This window comes from Gossypium hirsutum, chromosome D06 (genome assembly GCF_007990345.1).
Source record: "Gossypium hirsutum isolate 1008001.06 chromosome D06, Gossypium_hirsutum_v2.1, whole genome shotgun sequence".
Taxonomy (NCBI): Eukaryota; Viridiplantae; Streptophyta; class Magnoliopsida; order Malvales; family Malvaceae; genus Gossypium; species Gossypium hirsutum.
The window spans coordinates 1,097,203-1,121,133 of record NC_053442.1 but is presented as its reverse complement, the minus strand read 5'-3'; the positions used below and the strand labels follow the sequence as shown (position 1 = coordinate 1,121,133).

The following is a 23,931-nucleotide window of genomic DNA, read 5'->3' as shown; positions in this document are numbered from 1 at the left end:
CATAAATAAGGGTCTTGGTTTGGCTCTGGATATTTTCTAAATATTAAATCGATTCCACTTTAAAATTATTGATTTTAATTATAATTATGTATTATTTATAATAATGAAATCTTGATATTATTGGTAAAAATTGCTGTCAAGATGGAAACCGAAATCATTGCTTCAAGAGGAGTTTTGCGAGATCATGTAGGAAAGTGGATTTTAGGCTTTAATAGGTGCTTGGGAAAGTGCTCAATTTTTTCTGCTGAACTATGAGGAACATTTGATGGTTTGAACATGCTACAGAGTTGGAATTATGAGAGAGTGTTGATTCAGACCAATAGTGTGGAGGTTGTGAAGGCCATTCAAGACCTTTTCTTGTCATCCTCGAATTCTGTTTTAACTACGTGGATTCATTTACTCTTGAAGAAGGTTGATCAATGGCTGCTATAGCATTTCCCTAGAGAAAGAAATAATGATGTTGATTACATAACAAAAATGGCTTTTGATAGAGAGGAGGGTTTGGTATTACTTGCACCTCCCCTCGATCGATTTCATATGTTTTAAGTTAGTGTAACTTTTGTTTTCTTTACACCAAAAAAAATTCATGTATTCATTTGAACCAAAATCAAAATTTCATATGTATAGTTACACCGAATTAAAGTTCATATATTAAATTACATATTAAATCAAAATTCATATGTAATTTTAAAATTTATTCAAAGAAATATAATAATAAATCAAACCAACTTATGTTATAATATTGACTTTTAATTAATCTACGTTAGAAATGATTTGACATATTACAATTGTTGCGCGGAAGCGTGTGAAAGAGTAAAATTATTGTACTGAAAAATCACACTAAGTTCAATTCCCAGGAAAGAGAGGTGATCACGAGGATCGCTTACATACCAGATCTTTCCTAGCCAGAATATCCCTCTATCGTAATTTAATAGCACAATAAATCACTACAATGACACTTGCAAAATATGCAGAACAAAAAATAAAGAACACTAGAATTTTAACGAGGTTCAGCAAATTTTGCCTACGTCCTCGGGCACTACCAAATATATTTCACTCCAAAAATACAAGGGAAAGTTTACAAATAGGGAGAGAGAACAATTGCCTTAAGTAGAGAATGGCAAGTGTGGGATGAAGAAAGTAAGAAATGGTTAGGCCTATTTATAGTTGAGGTTTAAGGATCAACTTGCAATGTCCCTATACAATTAGGGACCAAAATTGCAATTATCACATGCCAACTTTTAACCCAACTTGCCAACCAATCTTACTTTCTACTTTCGGTGCCCACCCTTTTTGACTTTTCAAACAATGTGGGTGGGTTCCAATAATCTCCACCTTGAAGATTTGATTAGGATAATCTTATCTTCACACAATTCTTTCTGCCTTTGACAACAATACTTGATAGTGCCTTATTCAACTGTTAAACTTGCAGGATACTAATCAAGTTCAAACAATGTTCGAACTTGGTTGCTGTTACCACCTTGGTCATCATATCTGCGGGATTATCTGCAGTCTTGATCTTCTGAAGACAAATTTTCCCCTATTCAATAATTTCCCACACAAAATGGAATCGTACATCGATATGTTTTGTACGTGCATGAAAGACTTGATTCTTTGCTAAATGAATAGCACTTTGACTATCACAATACACGTTAATATGCTCCTGAACCAACCCTAAGGTTTTAGCCATACCTTGTAACCAAATAGCCTCCTTTACAGCCTTTGTTACAGCCATGTACTCGGCTTCTGTGGTTGACAATGCAACTGTAGACTGTAGTGTAGACTTCCAACTTATTGGTCCTCTAGCAAGTGTAAACACATAACCGGTGGTTGATCTTCACTTGTCCAAATCACCGGCATAGTCAGAATCAACGTACCCAATAACACCTTTACCAAGTGTATTATCCTGCTTGAACAGTAATCCAACATCCACGGTCTTCTGAATATACTGTAGAATCCATTTCACAGCTTGCCAATGTCCTTTTCCAGGATTATGCATATACCTGCTCACTATACTAACTGCCTGTGAAATGTCGGGTCTTGTACACACCATTGCATACATCAAGCTACCCACTGCATTAGAATACGGAACTTGCAACATGTATTCTCGTTCCGTATTCGTCGAAGGAGATAGTTGTGCAGAAAGCTTGAAATGAGAAGCAACGGGGTACTTACAGGTTTTGTCTGCTCGTTCATGCCAAACTGCTGTAGTACCTTTTTCAAATACTGCTTCTGAGACAAGCTAACTCTATCATGAGCTCTATCTCTCCATATTTCCATGCCGAGAATCTTTTTAGCTTCTCCTAGATCTTTCATCTCAAACTCGAGATTGAGTTGAGTCTTCAATCTTTCAATCTCAACTTTGCTCTTAGATGCTATTAGCATATCATCAACATATAAGAGCAAGTATATGAAAGTTCCTTCTTGTAGCTTCTGAAAATACACGCAATGATCAAATTTACTTCTTGTGTACCTTTGCCCTTTCATGAACTGATCAAATCGCTTGTACCACTGCCTCGGAGATTGCTTCAATCCATAAAGCGACTTTGTCAGTTTGCAAACCCAATTTTCTTTTCCAGCAACCTTGAATCCATCTGGCTGAGTCATATAGATTTCCTCTTCCAAATCACCGTGTAAAAACGCGGTCTTCACATCAAGCTGAACTAGTTCAAGATCATATTGCGCAACCAAGGCTAGCAAAATTCGAATAGACGAATGCTTCACAACTGGAGAAAACACTTCATTGTAGTCTATTCCTTCTTTCTGAGCGTAACCCTTTACTACTAATCTAGCCTTGTATCGAATTTCATTTTTATCAGGAAATCCTTCCTTCTTTGCATATACCCATTTGCATCCAATTGCCTTCTTTCCCTTGAGTAGTGTCACCAACTCCCAGGTCTTATTTTTATGAAGAGACTGCATTTCTTCATTCATTGCTTGCTTCCACTTTACACCATCAGGGTTACTTATTACTTCTGTGTAAGTAGAAGGAACATCATCATCTGTAATTGGAAGTGCATAGGCCACTATATCATCAAAGCGAGCAGGCTTACGAATCTCTCTTCTTGGCCTTCTATATGCAATTGAATCTTGTTGCTGTAGAGGTTCTTGGGTAGGAACCTCTTCATCATTTGTCCCTTCAATATTAGCTGGATCATCGTTAACCTTTTCAAGCTCCACCTGCTGCAAAGTACTACTGGTTTTGTCATCCTTTTGTGAATCCTTGTACTTCAACATGGTTGATTCATCAAAAGTCACATCTCTACTGAAAACAATCTTCCTTGTATCAGGACACCAGAGACGATATCCTTTTACTCCATCAATTATACCCAAGAATAATGCTTTCTTTGCTCTTGGGTCTAACTTAGATTCTTTTACATGATAATATGCAGTGGAACCAAATACATGCAAAGAATCATAATCAGTAGCAGATTTACCAGTCCACATCTCCATAGGAGTTTTTCCATTTATTGCAGCTGGTGGCAAACGGTTAATTAGATGGCACGCATATGTAACTGCCTCAGCCCAAAATTCTTTGCCCAATCCAGCATTGGACAACATACATCGAACTTTCTCCAGTATAGTTCGATTCATTCGTTCTGCCACCCCATTTTGCTGTGGTGTATCCCGAACAGTGAAGTGTCGCACAATGCCCTCATCTTGGCATACTTGTAGAAATGGATCATTTTTGTACTCAGTACCATTATCTGATCGAAGTCGTTTGACCTTTCGACCAGTTTGAGTCTCCACCATCTTCTTCCATTTCAGAAATGTATCCAAAACTTCACTTTTTCTTTTCATTAGATACACCCATACTTTTCTTGAATAATCATCAACAAAAGTAACAAAATAGTGCATACCTCCCAAAGAAGCTATTTTGGTAGGTCCCCACACATCACTGTGAACGTAGTCCAGAATTCCTTTCGTATTGTGAATTGCTGGACCAAATTTTACCCTCTTCTGCTTGCCCAGAACACAATGTCAACAGAATTCCATTTTGCAAGAATTTGCACCTTTCAATAAGCCTTGCTTTACCAATGTCTGCAAAGCTTTTTCATCAGCATGTCCCAATCGCATATGCCATAATCTGATAGCCTCTGAATCTACATCTTTTGTAGAAACTGTTGATGTTGATCCATTAATTGTACTTCTATTTAAAAAATACAAGTTATTTCTTCTTGTGCCTTTCATCACCGTCAGTTGCCCAGCTACTACTTTTAGTAATCCATCTCTCAAAGTGATTGTGAGCCCTTTAGATTCTAGGGCACCTAATGAGATGAGATTTGTCTTCAGGCTAGGTACGTAGCGAACATCTGTCAAGACTTGGATTGAGCCGTCGTGATTCTTTAATTGGACTGTACCCACTCTCATTGTCTTACAAGCACTATCAGTGCCCATAAGAACAACTCCACCTTCTAGCTCTTTAAGACTAGAAAACCAGTCCTTATTAGGACACATATGGTAAGTACATCCTGAATCCAAAATCCACTCATCCGTTTGACATGCCATTGCCATGCCAACCAAGCTAAAGTCTGACTCCTCATCATGCTCCGCTACACACGCATTAGAAATAGCCTTGCCCTTTTGTAGCTTAAGACAATTCTTTTTCCAATGCCCTTTTTCACGGCAAAAGGCACATTCATCTTTGGCGGGTCTCCCTTTGGACTTTCCCCTTCTACCAGATTTACTGCTGTGTGAACGACCTCTTACTGTTAAGACTTCTGCGGTTGTATCTCTGTGATCTCTTTTATCTTTCTTTCGAGTCTCAGATCTATACAACGCACTACAGACTGCATCAAATGTGATCGTGTCCTTCCCATGAAGCAATGTGGTGGTAAGATGATCATATTCATCAGGAAGGGAATTCAACAACAATAATGCCTTGTCTTCATCTTCAAATTTCTCATCCAAATTTAGCAAGTCTGCTAAAATTTTATTGAATGAGTTCACATGGTCATTCATCGACATACCGGGTGCATACGTGAATCGATAAAGTTTCTTTTTCATATAAAGCCTATTTTCAAGACTTTTCGTTAGAAACTTTTCTTCCAGTGTATCCCATAACTTCTTCGCTGATGTCTCCCTCATGACAGAGTACTTCTGCTTTTTGGCCAAACATAGGCGGATTGTACCACACGCCTGTCTATTGATCTTGGCCCACTCCTTGTCATCCATCTTGTCAGGTTTTTCTTCAAGGGCTATATCTAGCTCTTGCTGACATAAGACATCCAGGATCTCACATTGCTACATACCAAAATTATTGGTACCGTTAAATTTCTCTACTTCAAATTTTGCATTTGTCACAGTAGTCCTTGCTGATGACGATGCTGCTGCCATTTTTCTTCTCAATCCCAACTACTGTATACGTGAACAGTACCGTATACGTGAATAGTGCCATATACGTAAATAGTACCGTATACATGAATAGTGCCGTATACGTGAATAGTACCGTAAACGGTCGTATTCCCCAAGTACGAACCTGGCTCTGGTACCAATTGTTGCGCGGAAGCGTGTGAAAGAGTAAAATTATTGTACTGAAAAATCACACTAAGTTCAATTCCCAGGAAAGAGAGGTGGATCACGAGGATCGCTTACATACCAGATCTTTCCTAGCCAGAATATCCCTCTATCGTAATTTAATAGCACAATAAATCACTACAATGACACTTGCAAAATATGCAGAACAAAAAATAAAGAACACTAGAATTTTAATGAGGTTCAGCAAATTTTGCCTACGTCCTCGGGCACTACCAAATATATTTCACTCCAAAAATACAAGTGAAAGTTTACAAATAGGGAGAGAGAACAATTGACTTAAGTAGAGAATGGCAAGTGTGGGATGAAGAAAGTAAGAAATGGTTAGGCCTATTTATAGTTGAGGTTTAAGGATCAACTTGCAATGTCCCTATACAATTAGGGACCAAAATTGCAATTATCACATGCCAACTTTTAACCCAACTTGCCAACCAATCTTACTTTCTACTTTCGGTGCCCACCCTTTTTGACTTTTCAAACAATGTGGGTGGGTTCCTATAATAATAATATCTTACGAACGATAAAAAAAAATTATAATAATATCTTAAATTTTAGCATTTGCATTAACAAATTTTATCGTCTCTAAAAGCTTGCAGCTCTCAACGACGTTATAGTGACGGCCACCCCCACCGGTGCCGGTCCGACTTCGACTTCAAACGTATCGTAACGTCTGAAAAATTCCACCACAAAAAGCCTAGACACCAACATCACGAAATCTTTACCCGCACATTGTTTATCTGCCACCGTAGGATGCTCAGTCTCCGGTCCATTAGACCAAAGCACATACTTCAACAACTTCTCCTCCTCGACACCCATAAACCAGTCGGGTACAAACTCCTCGGCTCTGTCAAATATGTTCGGATCCTTCGTCGCAAACGGTTGGTATCCGAACAACATCTCCCCTTCTTTCACTTCGTATACGGCATGGTGACTTTCAATCAAAAGATCTTTCTTCGCCTTCCCGTATTGAAACTGAACTGGAGGGTCGATACGAAACGATTCATACACCACGGATTTCATCAATGGCATTCGTTCCATTGCGGACAAGCTTAGTTCTCCGCCGTTTGATTTAATGACCGACCTGATCTCTTTTGCTAATGAAAGGTGTAGGTTTTCTCCGGCTAAACCAATCCATTTAAGCATAATCTGGAAGAACACTTTAATGCCGCCGAAAGAATTAAAGCACGTAGCGAATACAAGATTATGACAAGCTTCGTTACGTGAAATACCCATTTTTTCAGCTTCATCAAGAATTAAACCGGCCGATTCGTAGAAGAAATCGTATAATTTTTTGTAATCTTTTTTAATGAGAAAAGATGGTAATGGAAATGTATGGAGTAAAAGATCTTCTATATATGTGGGTAGACCAAGGGTGAAAATTGGGCCGAGTTGAAACAAAACCCATTTGTTAGCCAAACTTGGACCGTCAATTCCGAGTTTAGAATCAACTGGATTTGATTCAAAGAAAGCCCGAGCTAATAAATTAAAAGCAGCTTGTTCACTAGGTGTTTGGAAGCTACATTTACCTTTCTCCGCGAGTTCATTTTCCACCGTTTTGAATAACTCGGTGTAACACGCTTTGCTCTCGGGCAACACTCGGTCTCTACTTGATTTCAAGAGAAAAAAGAGAAGTTGTTTGAGTTTGGCATGTTTGGGTTCTGATGGGTCAAGATATGATAAAATCCGATACCCGCCGGTGAGGTAAGTTGAAGACATGTAAGTGCCAGTTAAAAGGTCTTTCTTTTCAACTTTCGATATGTCGAAAAGAATTGAAAAGCTCTTTCCGTCAAGTAAAGCGACAACTTTTGGGTTCGAAGAGATGAATGGACCTGGTGGCATGTTTGTTCGAAGTACAGTCGATTGGTATTTTTGGATTTTGAATTTGAAAAATTCGTCTCGACCTTGGTTGTAGAAATAATCAAGCCGGTCTTTGATTGCACCGATGAAAGGAAGTCCATAATCACCGGGAATTGACTTCAAAGGAAGCTCGGGTTTTTCAAGCTCGGAAACCGTCATTGACAGCCGACCTCGAACATTAGCACGTGGAGAAGATAATGTAGCACTAGAAGCCATTAGGAGGGTTTAATAGTGATAAAATTTCTTCAAAAGATAAATATAGCTTTGAAAAGATGGAATGGATTGCAAAAAAGAGAGCCATAAGTCTCTTTATTTATAGCACAATGGCATGGCAGACAACGACAAATAAACTACTCAAACGCCAACGTTGTACAGTCTCTTTGAGTTGAATTCTACATATGGGCGGCTTTTCATTTTTATCTTCATTACAAACTTTTTGGTTAAATTCTTCTTTTAGTCATTATACTTTTCAAATTTTAAAATTTTAGTCTTGATTTAAACAGTAGCAATTAAACCCGTTTGGTTAAACTCAACTACTAGTCTTGTACTCTGCGTAGAATTGTAATTTTAATTCCATATTATGCAATTAGATCATTATAAGTTCTTATACTTTTCGAATTTAAAAATTTTAATCTTGATGCAAATGCCAATCATTAATCCATTAATTGAATTTTTAGTGAGTAATATGTGGAAATAACAAGCTGACATATCATTACACATGATAATATGTTTGCAAGGATAATAAATTGAATAAGTTATTTGTTTGTGGTCCTTGCAAGAATTTGTAGTTATAATTGTTAAATACACCAATTAAAAATGTAAACACTAAAGGTACAATGAACCCATGACAAAAAGTTAAACAATTAATAAAGTGCATCCAGTTGAATATTTCACACAATACATTTCATCAATTGAATCCCTCAAAAAATTAAGGATAAATTATATTAGTAGTCATTTAACTATTAGTATTTTTTTTGGTCATCCAATTATGAAAAGTTACAAAATGGTCACTCAACCATTCAATTTGTCTTTTTGTCACTAGCTGGCTATCGGTGGTAGCTTTTAAAATTTGAATAATAGCAACATTAACCATTAACATTTATAATCTACGCCAAATTAGTCTTGATTTTAAAAAAAAATTATATGAATGTGGCAATATTTGAATGTGGCAATATTATATGAAAGTCAATTTTAAAATTTTGGGGTAAAAGAAAAGAAAATTTAAAAAATTCGAGTGGACAAAGTTTAATTTACCATATTATATATATATATATTTGAAATCATATTTTTATATATTTACATTAAGCACGAAAATGAAATTTTACATTCGCCCCTTTGACAAATTATTGGATTGGATGGATATCTTGATGCTTGAGAAATGAAAATTAATTAATATTTAATATTAAGTGATTTTTATTTTGATAAATATTTTTAATTTTAAATTAAAATATTTATTTTGATAAAGCAGTAGTAGACAACATTGATTTTTATTTGTTAACCCAAAAATTGGTAGATTTATAATTGTGATAATTCTTAAGTACCAAATAATATCTTAAATTTTATTTTTATTATTGTGATAATTCTTAATTATAGATATATATTTTTTGTAGTTAAAATTAATTTTATGATTTTCAATTTTAGTTTTTTTAATTTAATTTAAATTTAGATTTGGCCAATTATTTCAGCCTAACTCACCCCAAATTTAAATTAAACACAAATAATAATTTAAAATATATAAAATTATATATACCAAAGTCGATTGAGTCGTTTAATCCCGTTTTGGATTTTATTTACAAATAATCGACTAATTTAACTATTTTAACTTAACTTTATATCGATTTAGTCAAATTTATTGAATTAACCAAAATCGAAGAAAATTGAATGTGTCAAGTCAAGTTACACCAATTTTTTTTTAACCATTATGTGTTAGTAAAAAATTAGTTTTAATATGTAATATTTTAATAGTTAAATATCCATGATCTTATGGCCAAAAACTAGTTGTTTAATTGTACACCTTAATGGGTAGAAGTAGTTCGATAATCATCTATGTTTAGGGGAATTGTAACACCCCTTCACCCGCATTCGTCGCCGGATTAGGGTTACAAGGTATAACTGAACATAGCACAAATCAAAACAGGCATTTACTGTCTTTCTTGTTTCATAATTCAATCTTATCACTATACTTACATAAAAACATTTAATAATAATATAATATAATTTATAAATCTAAAACATATAACTTTATTTAATTAACTAAAGTTCAATGAACCTCACAACTTAATATTCATACGCAATTCATGTTTAAAAAATTTTATTTAAAACATGTCAATGTCCATTATTTATTCACATTAACAAAATAAAAAATGTGCAACAAATCAAGTTGCATGCGCTTAATGTTTGTAATAATATTAAACTAAATGACTTCAAATATTGACATTTACCTCCTGTAAACATGCTTTAATTAAAATCTTTACATTTCATGCATCGAATAAATACCAATCCAACTATCACATAGACTAACTATTAAACATATTATTTTTATAAATTTCTGAATAGACCTCTCCATGGGTCGGGACAGGCCGGGCCTAGAAAAATTTTTTGGCCCGCCTCATAGGCCCGGGCCCGGCCTGAAATATGTGCTTGAAATTTTGCCCAGGCCCGGCCCGGGAAAATATCATAATCCCGAGCCCGGCCCGGCCCATTTTTTAATAAACATTAAAAATTATTTTAAAAGTATTTTAAAATTAAAAATAAAAATAAAAAATATATATTTATTATATTCGGGCCGGGCCCAGGCCAAAAAAGTGGTACCCGAGGCCCGGCCCGTTTTTTAAACGGGCCTCATTTTTTTGCCTAAGCCCATATTTCGGGCCTATATTTTTACCCGAACCCTCCCATATTTCGGGCGGGCCGTCGAGTCGGGCCGGGCCGCCCGGCCCATGGACAGGTCTATTTCTGAATATGCACAAAGTCACATATATCAACAATGTTACAATAACTAGATTTAATTTGTTATTTTATATATATATATACCATAGTTCATGGCTTTAGTACACACATTTTCAAATTTTAAATTAAAACCAAGGCTAACCTATACATGCCATAGTTCCAAAAGAGAATTTATCTTATCATATACCGTAGTTAGTCGATAGTGTGATAGGCTTCACCGACAGATCCTCGAGCTCGTAACGACTTTAAAATCTATAAAACAAAGTAAACAAATATAAACACACATTAAGCTAATTGAAGCTTAGTAAGTCATAAGCATAAACACGTATAATAATTATGACTTGTAACATTGTATTAATAAATCTAAAATTTACATCATTCATAGAAATGAGATATCAGTCACTACTATATTATGCATTATTCACATGTACAAAATACATGGCCGAATATGGTCTTTCATAAACACATATAAACTTTTACCCTTGTCATCATAAATAATACTATAAACCAAATTAAATTTGTATAAAATCATGATATTTCACAGCTTATATTGACAAATCTTATATAATGTCAAGAAATCAACTCACCTCGTTTTTATATAGACAATTAACTAACACATACTTGAGCAGATAGTTCAATTTCACATTCAGTTTTCACTTAACATTGCCCGTTGAATCGTTCAGAATTAAAACGGATACGTGGATAGTCAGACAGCTTGTACAATACCAACGTCCTAGACGTGGTCTTACATGTAAATACAGATCGATGCCACTGTCCCAGACAGGGTCTTACACGAAAACACAAGTCGATGCCAACGTCCCAGACGTGGTCTTACATGAGAACACATATCGGAAATCCTATGTCCTAACATAAGTATCCTTGCTATTCCTAGGGTTCGTACGGGACTTCCGAATACTAAATCTCGAATGAATCGAACTTGGAATTTAATCTCCCAATCATATATGCATTCGGCAATATCAAAGAAAAATTCATGATAAACTCATTCATAATATAGTATAAATATATATCATAATTTATCAACATTCATATGCTTATCGACTTACCTAGGATGTCGTCGACTGCTAAATCGGCTACTCGACCACTTTTATCTTTCCCTAATCCAATTCCGATTTCTTTAATTCTTGATCTAAACATATTCAAATTAAGCTTATTTAAACACCATTCTATTCAATTTAGCCTAAAAACACATGAATGGGTAAATTACAATTTTTCCCCTAACATTTCACACTTTTTACAATTTAATCCTTTTTGCTCAAAACACAAAATACACAAAATTTGACTACACTCCTTAAGGGCCGAATATTCCTAGTGTCCATACAACTCCATATTTTTCATTTATTTAGCATTTTATTGCCTCAAAAATTTATTTTCACAATTTGAACCTAATTACTCAATTTCACCAAAAATTCAAAAACAAAACATGTTAATCTAACAAATATATTTCATATTTCACCTACTAATATCATAAAACTCAAACATTCATCAATGGCACATTTCAAAATCATCCACAATTCACAAAATTAAGACATGGGTTTTGAAGAACACGAAGCAACAATCTCAAAAACGTAAAAATTATCAAAAACTGAACAAAACACATACCTAAATCAAAGGACACAAGGGCCGATCCTAGCTTTCTTCTTTTCTTTCTTTTTCTTTTTGATGTTTCGGCTATGGATGAACTATTGCATGGTTCTTTTATTTTATGTTTTTTTTATTAACATTATATTAACATTATTATTTTACTAAGTTAATCTTTATTAATTTATATATATAACATATAATATAAGGTCATTCTTGCCATCCACTAACTTATATAGTGGGCTAATTGCATCATAGAACCTCCAAATTATAAAGACAACAACAATTAGGCACTTTCATATTTAACCACTAAATTTTCATTTTACGCGATTAAGCCATTATCTCAAATTAAGCACACAAACAATAAAATTAATTCACGAAAATTTCACACATGTAAATTCACACATAATAAACACAGAATAAAAATATTAAAATAATTTTTAGACTCTAATGTCTGGTCCCAAAACCACTGTTCCGATTTGGGCCAAAATCGGGCTGTTACAGGAATTTATTCAGAAAGTTAATGCATTATTTTTAATCTTGTACAACGAAGGATTTAAATCCGACTATTCGTCGATGTAACAACCTCACACTTGCATTGAAGATTTAAATCACTATTCATTAATTTTTTCCTCTAAAAACTGAACTTATAAAATTAAGTGACTCGCTAACTTATACAAGTCTCTCATATATAAATATTGTCGTACTTGTCGAAATACAAATTATTTACAATATTAATCCCACCAAATTAAGTAGCCAATAACAAGACTATCAATATTCTAACGAAGTCTAGAGTAATTCAGAGATCTCTAAGATATTCCATGTGGTGTCAAAAAAATTGAATTACTAGAAAAAAAACAAAATTGAATAGTTGAGTAATAATTTTGTAACTTTTCTTAATTAGGTGACAAAAAATTTACTAATAATTGGATGACTACTAGTGTAGTTTACCCAAAATTTTAAAATTGAAAAAATATATATAGAGAAATTTAAAATAATCAAATCAAATTAAATGAATATATTAATTAATAATAAAATTTAACCAATTTTATTTAAATAATACAAGAATTGGCTACATATTTTAATTATCGAAACAAAGATGGTTATGGTCGAGAGTAATAATTAATCCTTTTACTGTGATTCTTTTTCGAAATTATAATACATTATTTATTCAAGAAAAAACATGACACATTTGACAAAGCCCTTGCATTGACGAAAATTACAGTGTACTTAAAAGCTTGTTTTATTTAACGACTTTATGGTAATGGCGGCCCCCAACGTCGATGTCCCAACTTCAATCTCAAACGTATCGTAACGTCGGAAAAGTTCCACCACAAACAACCTAGAAATCAACACCACAAATTCCTTACCGGCACACTGTTTATTCTCCACCGTCGGATGCTCCGTTTCCGGTCCGTTCGACCAAAACACATGTTTCAACAATTTCTCCCCTTCAACACCCATAAACCTCTCCGGTACAAACTCTTCAGCTCTTTCAAATATTATCGGATCTTTGGTCGCAAACGGTTGGTACCCGAATAACATCTCCCCTTTTTTCACTTCGAAAACGGCGTCGTGACTTTCAATCAACAAATCCTCCTTTGCTTTTGCATATTGCGCCGGCACCGGTGGTTCAATACGGAAAGCTTCGTACACCACCGATTTCATCAACGGCATTTGTTCCATTGCACCCAAACTTAGTTCTCCACCATTGGATTTGATCACCGACCTGATCTCTTTTGCTAATGAACGGTGTAGGTCCGGTCCGGCATTACCGATCCATTTCAATATGTTGGGGAAGAAGATTTTCATGCCGCCGAAGGTATTAAAGCACGTAGCGAATAAAAGATTATGACAAGCTTCTTCACGTGAAATGCCCATTTTTTCAGCTTCATCAAGAACCGAACCGGCCGATTCGTAGAAAAAATCGTATAATCTTTTGTAGTCTTTTTTCACAAGAAAAGATGGTAACGGAAACGTATGAATTAAAAGGTCTTCTATATATTTGGGTAAACCAAGGGAAAGAACCGGAGCAAGTTGAAATAATACCCATTTAGCGATCAAACTCGGACCGTCGGTTCCGAGTTTAGTATCAACCGGGTTTGAACCGAAATAAGCTCTACCTAAGAAATTAAATGCAGCTTGTTCATTAGGTTTCTCAAAACTACTTTGGCCTTTTTCATTGAGTTCATTTTCGACCGTTTTGAATAACTCAGTGTAACACGCTTCAAACTCAGGGAAAACTCGGTTACTACTCGATTTCAAGAGAAAAAAAAGTAGTTGTTTGAGCATAGTGTGTGTGGGTTCCGACGGATCAAGATAGGATAAAATCCGATACCCGCCGGTGAGGTTGGTTGATGGCATGTAAGTACCAGTGAAAAGGTTTTCTTTTTCGACTTTTGATACGTCGAAAAGGATTGGAAAGCTCTTTCCGTCAAGTAAAGCAATAACTTTAGGGTTCGAAGCGATGAATGGACCTGGTGGCATGTTGGTTCGGATTACTGTCGATTGGTATTTTTGAATTTTGGATTTGAAAAATTTGTCCCGACCTTGGTTGTAGAAATAATCGAGCCGGTCTTTGATTGGACCAATGAAAGGTAACCCATAATCACCTGGGATTTTCTTCACCGGAAGCTTGGTTTCTCCGGTTTCAGACGGGAGCATTGTATCGGAAACCGAGCTTGTAATTGGCTCAACAGTGGCATCACGTGAAGCCATTAGAAGGGTTTAAAGAATTACTGATTTCTTGAAAGAGAAGTATGGAATTAGCTAAAAGAAACAAATATGGCTTAGGAAAGGTGATGTGAATTGCAATTAGAGAGCCAAATCTAGTATGTACTTATAGTAGTGGCATGGCCAAGCAATGACAAAAACATTGATCACTCGGGAAATGTGTGCATTATTTGGAGTTAAAATTATGATGGATTGTGAAATCTACATCGTAGATATATGATTATTAAAAGAATTTAAGCTAAATTACATCTAAAATCATTAGATTATAAATAAATTTACGTTTTGGTCATTCAATTTTATAAAGTTATAAAACGGTTATTAAAATATTAGAATATTTTTATTTAAGTCACTAGACTGTTATAAGGTTTTTTTTTCTAAAAGTCTAGCTAACAAACTCCAAGCAACAATTCGAAAATTGATACGGTAGATTAGTATCCATCAATGAGTAGAAGAACGTAACTTAGATCTAAGTCGATTTTACGGTTAGTGCCAGAGATCATAGAAACAAGTTGTTTGGATTTCTGTCTGTCTCTAAAGGGTGTTAATTTCTCTATTTATATGATATGGTTTCCAGATGTGATGTCGTAGGTAGGCCCCCAAGCATGCCAACACGTACTTTATTCTAGGATTAAGACATGTTCTCTACATACAAATTTGCTTGCATAATGATGCGAAACCACCCCATACGAGTTCATGGGAGGATGCGAACTCGTCAAGTGCGGACCCAATATGAGAACTATGAAGGCTACGGGTCGACCCCAGTCGAGTAATCAGGTAGCGGGTCGATAATAGCGAACACCATAACAGGTTTACAGATTTGTGACGTTCAAAGTTGTTTTATAAAAAAAATGAATTGTAAAAGAGAAGATTATTTACCATTTTGTAACTTTTTGAAATTGAGAGACTAAAACTTAAATTTACTAATAATTTAGTGTCGGCTTTGGGTATAATTTACCCAAAAGTTATGATAAGCTTTTGAAAATATTTTTCTATTTTAATAATAATACTAGTATATGACATATTTTACTTGTGTCTTGATTATCTTGATGAGGAAAAAAACAAAGGTCTTTTACACCACATGCACGTGTTAGTAGTTGTTGATATGTTCGAACTATACTGTGTTTAATTTATATGATACTCAAGTTTCTATTTATTTTTTATTTATAGCTCTAAAAGGTATTTTTAAAGAAAAATTTAAAAAATCACTTAATTTACTCGACTTATTTCGCATCCAGTTCAAATTCTTACCGTTACGGAAATCGTATTTGATTAAACCTTTTTTGGAATTCTATCGTACCTACAATGTGTTTCTTACGGTAAATTCAAAAAAAATTTAAGAGAAGTCGGAATTGAATTATAATTTTATCATATATTATTTTATAATTTTATAATTTTTGTAATGTGCATCAAATAAATTATCATATACAAATACATGAAAAATAATGCAAATGCAATAAAGATTTTATTCGGTCCACGAATCATAGCAACATCTTGGCCACCGTATTGGTTCCCATCTTCAATTATGGAGTTTTTCTGCTAAAATTTCATTTTTTTTGGACGGACGAATTTTTAAAGGATTATATTATGATTTGTCTTCTAATTATACTCATTTTTTTCATTTTGATATTAAAATTTAAATTTTAAATTATTCCTAAACTATTATTTTGTTATAATTTTAAATCGTCTCACTTAACGTTCATTCGTATAATATGTTAAAATTACAATTTGCTGCGAATTTAGATGGATTCCTTCGAATATCCATTACTTGAATCGGTATTACTTATTCAAATAACATATTCAGATATCCGAATTCACAATTTTAATACAGATCTGATTCAAATAATATGTAGATAATTTGAATTTATTGATTATAATATACTTAAATTTCGCTTTCTACAAGGTTTGAACTCAAAAGTTTTTTTATTTATTTTAATATTGAGAAATATTTAAATATTTTAGTATAGTTTTAGTTGGACATTTAAATATTATCATTTCAACAATATGCTAGATATTGAGCTCGACGTTTATCGATGTTGAGTTTAGACTACTTTAAGATATTTCAAATATTATTGCAATCCTAACCCTAATTTCTCATCATTATTTTGTTATTTTTAGATTTAAATTAGTTAAAATATTTACTTTCAAATTAGAAAAGGAAAGTAAATTTAAAAAGTAAATTGCGATAAATTTAACTTCATTGACAATTTAATATCTCAAAATTTTTTTTTGTCCTCAATTAAGTATCTGTATTTTTTACTAATATATGTGTTAAATATTAATTAATTTATTTAATGTAAATAACAATTTAAATAATAAACTCAAACTCAAATTAAATATTAATATCATACGTAAATACGAAATAATATATTAATATTATTTTTTACATTAACACCATTTTCATTAAACATAATTACCTTCATATCTTACCTAAATCTTATCAATGAGGGGCACATTTTCCCATGATTGATCAAATCGAGGCTTTTGTCTGTTCACTAAAAATCTTGGACCCTTTGGGGGTGGTCCAAATCTTCAATTGAAGAACAAAATTATAAATTTTATTTTCGGATGGACGTAATTTAAGGGGAAAAAATCCTTTCACTTCAATGAACTATTAATTTTGTTGATGTTGATGTTGTTACTAATATAAGAGAATTTAGGTTCATCTATAGATTATGGTAATTCTAAGTATTGAAACTTTCAAATACTTTTATAATTAAATTAAATTAAAAAAATTATATTGATAATTACAAAAAATAGAACGTCGATAATGACAATATATCGTAAAGAAAAGAAAGAAAAATAAAACATGTAAAATTTTACGTGAATCTTTTCGAGAAAAACTCATGAGTAGAGGAGAAGAAAATTCACTATGTCAAATTTAAATGATGCAAGAAGAGACCCGATTATATCTATTTATAGGTTTGAAAACATTATTCTAATCAAAGTCAAATAGAAGTAATGCAGTAAGATTAAAACACATTATTCTAATCAACATCAAATAGAGAAAATTAACTTCTATACAGATTTTACTTGTGCAGCCCGGAGGCCCCTGCACCCCCGGTTGCGACCCCAGTCCAGTATTTTGCTTATTGAGGATCTACGATGGGCTGCGGCCTTTGTCTTCGTAGATTCCCTTATCTTGTCGCTTATATTTATTTTAACAAGAATTTAGGTCATACAACTTCTAACAATAACGTTAATATATTTTATCAAAATGATCATTAAAGAAAAATACTAATTGTATCAATTATTAAATTAAAATTTTTAAATTTAAAAATAAAAATTAAAAATAATTCTTTTTATATAATTGGAAGATAAGAATGGGTTGCTAGAGAATGAATCCGAACTCTGATACCTACAACATAATACTCTTACTACTACATCAAAAGATTGTTGACAAATTAAAATCAACACATTATGAGCTGTATACCAGTTGTACTTTTTATTGCATATTTTTCTCTTTTCTATTCATCTAAATAAAATTTTACAAAATTTATTTAAAAAATCGAAAATAATATTCAGAAGTAAATATGAGGGGAAAGTAGGGACATCGAAATTTAGATTGAATTTATAAATAAAAAATATAAATGAATGTATAATAAAATTACATTTTAATCTTTTAAAAATAAAAAAATTGTATTTAAATCTTTTAAAAATAATAAAATTATATTCTATTCCTTCAAAATTTATAATTAAAATTCGATTTGCTCTAAAAAAAATATTACGAATTCTCCCAAATAATCAATCGAAAGACGTTTCCATATATTCTAGTTTTACGAATTTGAGACATAACCATCATTCTCTCGTCATTTCCATTCATAAATTAAAATGGCACGTTTTACAAGCATGTAATATGAAAAAAATATATAAATATATTACATGCATTTAACAAAGACAATTACACCAACAAACTGTGGATAAATATAAGATTAAATTTTTTATATTAAAATTTTTATCTATTTTTATCATTAAAAATTAATGTAATTGACAAAATAATCAAACAGTGACATATGTTGTGTCACGTATACCTCTTGTTAACATACAAAGGCCTGTTTCCAATAATAAAATTGGATGAAATTTTTAATAGAAAAACGAATTTACTCTTTAGTTTAACATACAATGATTAGTTTACTCATCTTTTTAAAGGAAAACACAAGGACCTCCATAGTAATTTTACCACAATTACTTTCAAAGGATTTTATTTATTCCACCATCATTTTCAAAATGTGGGTAAATTACATTAAAAGAAATATTTATGTCAGTTTATTTTAATGTGTTCTGTCATTGAACTTATCTACTTTGTTGGCATCTTATATTTAAATCTTTTAAAGGATTTTATTAATTTCACCATCATTTTCATAATGTGGTTAAATTACATAAAAGAAGTATTTATGTCAATTTATTTTAACTTGTTTTACCATTGAGATTATCAACTACTTTGTTGAGAGATATTATTATCTTTTTAATTTAGTAATTAAGGTTCTTTATCATGTAATTTAATATTTTTTAATTTAGTTATTGAATTTATATTTCGATGTGGTATTTTAATGTTATGTCACGTTATTATCTAAAATTCAAAATATATGTGTCAATTGAGTCTTAATTCGTTTGGCATATGCATTGCAGATGGACGTGGGTTCAAGTGCGCTAAAGCACATTATCCTCCTATTTATGGGTTGATAAGGGGCTATGGGTAGTTTTAGACACAGTGTTAAAAAGAACAAATATAATCTTTTATTTTTATATGATGACTTGAAATAATTTTAGAATATCACATCATCACGCTTTAATAGAATACAAATTTACGGATAAAATTAAAAAAGTATTTTCAATTTCAAAAGTTTAAATGCTAAATTGAATTGAACTATTAAGTTTAAGAAAGATATGGAATAAAAAGGTGGTGGGGGTCTTTTTCTAGGACCATTTGGATGTCTATCTAAATACAAATCTGGCTGTATTGTGGCACCAAAAATGCCAGTGCTTACTCGTATTTTGTCTTTGTTTTTTTTATTACAAAACATGCTTTAAATTTTTGCCTTTTTCAGAAATAATTGTTAAAATTCAGTGCATTATTTTATTATCCTATTATTTTTTTAATATATAAATCATAGAGAAACTTTCATGAATTATATAGACTTTGATACTGCTGACAGAAATAAGGGTCTTGGTTTGGCTCTGGATATTTTTTAAATATTAAATCGATTCCACTTTATAATCCTTGATTTTAATTATAATTATGTATTATTTATAATAATGAAATCTCGATATTATTGGTAAAAATTGCAGCCTTGAAGTTTGAAGATTCGGGTTTGAGTCTCTCCTTTAAGATTTGTGATGTGTGAGTCTTCCTTTCATCATATGCGTATGTTTTGTGTGAGTTTTATCTGGTGCTTCATCTGATGTACTTTGTATTAACAAGGAGCTCGATCCAAAATCATCATAAAAATAAGTGTTTTCACTCTTTGAAACCAAAATTTAGTTCAAAAATTTTAATTTGGTTTTTAAAAAAGATTATACATGAAATTTGATATAACATGCAATATCATATATGAATTTTGATTTTGAGTAATTTTACACATAAAATTTTGATTTGATTCAATTTTCACGAATCACTAACAAAGTTATCGAACTAACACTATTTTACGTTGATATATTGTATACATAAATATTTATATTAATCTAATATGAAAATAAATATATGTATTTATTTCTTGAAATGTGTACAATTAAATCAAAATTAAAATTTTATGTATACATATAAATCGTAATTCAAGTTTCATATATATAATTATATATTGGACCAAAGTTCATGTATATATTTGATATTTATAAAAAAAATTAGATTTAAGACATGACATGTTGTTAAGCAAATAATAAATAACCCAATTTCCCACATGTCATACATTCTAATGGGCTAAAACCCCAAAACCCACCTCGTGGGGGGTTTAACCCCAAAACCCACCTTGTGGGGGGTTTAAGAAATGAACAAAAACAAACCATCTTCATCAACCAATTCCCCTAAAACCCTAAAAAATGGAACTTCAATCCGTTTGCCATAGCTTTCATGTCCCAAATTTCAAATTCCCCAATCATCGTCGCTTTCCCTTTCAATCTGTAAGTAAATTCTCTCCCAAATTTCCCCTTTTTGATTTTTTTACCCTTAAATTAGTTTCATCAATGGCAGAAACTAACTCTTCGTCTCCAATTTCCAGAATTTGAAGCCCCCTATCACCAACCCCACACTAAGAACTCGAAATCCCAGGCTTCAACATGTATCAAAATGTAATCTTTTTGAGTTTTTATTTCTAGGTTTTTACCTTTTTAGTGTTTCAACCATGTTAATTTTTTTTAAAATTCAGGGTCTTTTACACGTGAAGTGAAAAAGATAGTGTGTGCTTCTGGTTCTAATTCAAACCCAATATCTGTTGGGGTTGAACCGTTTCGTGGTAAATCCGGTTCAGTTTCCTTCCATGGGTTAACTCATCAGCTTGTTGAAGAGAACAAATTAATGTCAGCTCCATTCCAAGAAGAAAAAGGATCTTTACTTTGGGTATTAGCACCCGTTGCATTGATTTGTTCATTGATTGTTCCTCAATTTTTCTTTAGCAATGCAATTGAAGCTTTCTTCAAGGATGAGACACTCATAGGTACTTTACAATTCAACTTAAAATACTTTTTTTTTTGCTTGCTTTAACGTAGATGGTTTTTTGAATTCGGCAGCTTTGCGTTCTGTTCATATTTTTGCCTATAGTTATTAGTGAAAAAAGGAAGGTTGAGATGAAAACATGTCATTGCTATAGCTTTTAAGTTTTTGTTTGAGCTCCACATTGAGATAAACCATTGAAAATGTTATCCTGTCGTAGGATCTTTACTTGGACTGATACGGTGTTTCATTGATGTAATTGCATTGCTTGATTTCAAGTTTCAACCCTTTGTTTCCCTTGTTAGTAGTAACTTCCGTAGACGTTTTGGCCTATAAGTGTTAGAGAAAAAGGGGGTCAATACAAAACATGCCATTGCCGTCACGGGATCGTTACTTGGCTCGATACAGTGTTTCATGGATTTAATTAGGTTGCATGATTTCAAGTTTCAACCCTTTTTTCCCCTTCTTGTTTTATGCGGTAGTAGTATCTTCCGTAGACATTTTGGGCTATAAGTATTAGAGAAAAAAGGGGGTTAATACAAAACACGCCATTGCTATTAGCTTAAAAAAAGGGGGTAATTCAGTGTGTCTTGTTTGAATAAGAACTGATTTCGTTGTATTGCATGATTATGTCTTTGCAGAAATTGTCTCATCGTTTTCCTTTGAAGTGATGTTCTATATCGGTCTTGGGATGTTCCTACTTGTGACTGATCATGTTCAAAGACCATATTTACAATTCAGCGCCAAGAGATGGGGTCTCATTACCGGACTCAAGGGGTACCTAACATCAGCATTCTTGTCAATGGGTTTCAAGGTTATTGCTCCTCTCATTGCCGTCTACGTAACTTGGCCGGTGCTCGGCTTCCCAACATTGGTTGCAGTGGCTCCTTTCCTAGCAGGCTGCGCCGCTCAATTTGCATTTGAGATGGCTCTCGAAAAACGACAGTCATCCTGTTGGCCCCTCGTTCCTATTATTTTCGAGGTATTTGGTTTTTCACTGGATTCACTCATTCAAATTCATTCTAAAAGATCAAATAAGATGATCGATGACTTTCTAATTAATATTGCAGGTGTATAGATTGTATCAGTTGACAAGAGCTACTCAATTCATTCAACACTTTTTGTTGTTGATGAAAGATTCACCGAGAACCCCAGAGATGTTCGAGAGAGGTGGTGCACTGATTGGAATGATCGGAACTTTCCAAGCCCTTGCCGTGGTTTGCCTTTGGTCGTTGATGACATTTCTCCTAAGGCTTTTTCCTTCTAGACCTGTTGCAGAGAACTATTGATATTTGTAAGTTTGGTTTTACAATATCCATGGTTCTTTGTTGGTTATAAATCTTCAAATAATGCTCCATGCATATCCATGAAACTCCGATCAATGCACGTTCGTTTGAAGTACATAACTGAGAAATTTTGGGGTCATCCTCGAAAATGGGGATACCATTAGTAACGGAAGCCTTTCATTTCTTTTTCTTTTTTCATAAACGAAAGAGTATTTCTTAAATATTCGATTTAGTCCTCTCAAGACTAAAGATGATATAATATGTTCTTGAAATGCTTTTGCTTTGAACATAATGAACTACTCTAGTTCTTCAAGGGCCTTTATTGTAGTACTTATTCTTTTAGGGGCGTGTGGTTGCGAAGATTACTTTGAGCCGATAATCTTAGTGCTAAGATTCCGGAATATAGAAGTACTCTCAATATTAAGTAATATTATATTCCGATAATCCTATTATCTCGTTTTTTTTTCTATAAAAAATTTATTGTAATTTTATAGATGTTTTTTGTTGTGTATTTCAAAGAATTTTAATTTCAAAGTAGAATATGCCCTCCATATGTTTCGGACAATTAAGTCAAATGATGCTTTGGTATAATTCTAAATGAATTTGGAATCAAAATCATTGAAAATGTAACATAAAAATAAATATGTCAAAATTTTACAATTAATTTTAAACATGCTAAAACAATAACACAAATATACTCTTCTTTTTGTTCTTTTTTCTTCCCTATTTTCACTCTTTTCTTTTACTTCTTTCTTCATAACACATCATGAAACCTAAATGTTTAGGGATAGCAATGAATAATACGAATATTTAGATTAATACAAATAAAATCGACACAAAACCGACTCTCTTTTTTCATAAACGAAATTGTCTTTTTTAGGTAAAAGTACTATGGAGGTTCTTATACGGAGTCAGAATGTATTTTATCCCTTTCTACTAAAAAATGGGTATATTAGTTTCTGTATGTTAGATCAAAGTGTAAATTAGTCATTCTATTAAAAGTTTCATCAATTTCTACTATTAAAAATTGGTCTTTGTATATCAACATGAGTTACACGTTAGGTGTCATTGTCTTGTTATTTTATCAATCATGTTAATTTTTATCAATAAAAATGAATAAAATTTTTAACAAAAAATTAATTTACTCTTTAATTTAACATATATAGACTAATTTACTCAATTTTTAAAGTTAAAAGGACATTAAAAAAATAAATAATTTCCTTAAAAAGTCTTGGAAAAATACTTTTAACATCACGACAGAATCTAAGATGTTTCGTAGAAAACAGCTGTCTTGTTATTATTATTATTATTATTATAAACAAGAAATAA

The 23,931-nt window shown here is 32.6% G+C and overlaps 3 protein-coding genes across 3 annotated transcripts; 1 reads left to right on the top strand and 2 right to left on the bottom strand.

The window, feature by feature from the left end:
- Window positions 1-6,117: 6,117 nt before the first annotated feature.
- LOC121218157 (allene oxide synthase 1, chloroplastic) lies at window positions 6,118-7,569 on the bottom strand. Its single transcript, XM_041094910.1, has one exon. It carries the CDS (start codon window positions 7,549-7,551, stop codon window positions 6,118-6,120), a length of 1,434 nt encoding a protein of 477 aa, XP_040950844.1. The 5' UTR covers window positions 7,552-7,569.
- A 5,487-nt stretch (window positions 7,570-13,056) lies between these two features.
- Window positions 13,057-14,767, bottom strand: LOC121218155 (allene oxide synthase 1, chloroplastic). Its single transcript, XM_041094909.1, has one exon. The coding sequence runs from the start codon at window positions 14,656-14,658 to the stop codon at window positions 13,171-13,173; it is 1,488 nt and encodes a 495-aa protein (XP_040950843.1). The 5' UTR covers window positions 14,659-14,767; the 3' UTR covers window positions 13,057-13,170.
- Window positions 14,768-20,578: 5,811 nt separating this feature from the next.
- On the top strand, window positions 20,579-22,915 carry LOC107935562 (uncharacterized). Its single transcript, XM_016868190.2, has 5 exons — window positions 20,579-20,787; window positions 20,886-20,955; window positions 21,033-21,320; window positions 21,958-22,298; window positions 22,387-22,915. The coding sequence occupies exons 1-5, from the start codon at window positions 20,707-20,709 to the stop codon at window positions 22,603-22,605; spliced, it is 999 nt and encodes a 332-aa protein (XP_016723679.1). The 5' UTR covers window positions 20,579-20,706; the 3' UTR covers window positions 22,606-22,915.
- Window positions 22,916-23,931: the final 1,016 nt, after the last annotated feature.

What these genes read in the sequence shown, in the direction of transcription:
- LOC121218157 (XM_041094910.1), bottom strand. Translation starts at nt 7,551, where the DNA reads ATGACGGTTTCCGAGCTTGAAAAACCCGAGCTTCCTTTGAAGTCAATT.
- LOC121218155 (XM_041094909.1), bottom strand. Translation starts at nt 14,658, where the DNA reads ATGGCTTCACGTGATGCCACTGTTGAGCCAATTACAAGCTCGGTTTCC.
- LOC107935562 (XM_016868190.2), top strand. Translation starts at nt 20,707, where the DNA reads ATGGAACTTCAATCCGTTTGCCATAGCTTTCATGTCCCAAATTTCAAA. An exon ending in GCTTCAACATGTATCAAAAT is followed by an intron (nt 20,956 to 21,032) that starts GTAATCTTTTTG and finishes TTTAAAATTCAG; the next exon opens with GGTCTTTTACACGTGAAGTG. An exon ending in TCGTTCCTATTATTTTCGAG is followed by an intron (nt 22,299 to 22,386) that starts GTATTTGGTTTT and finishes TTAATATTGCAG; the next exon opens with GTGTATAGATTGTATCAGTT.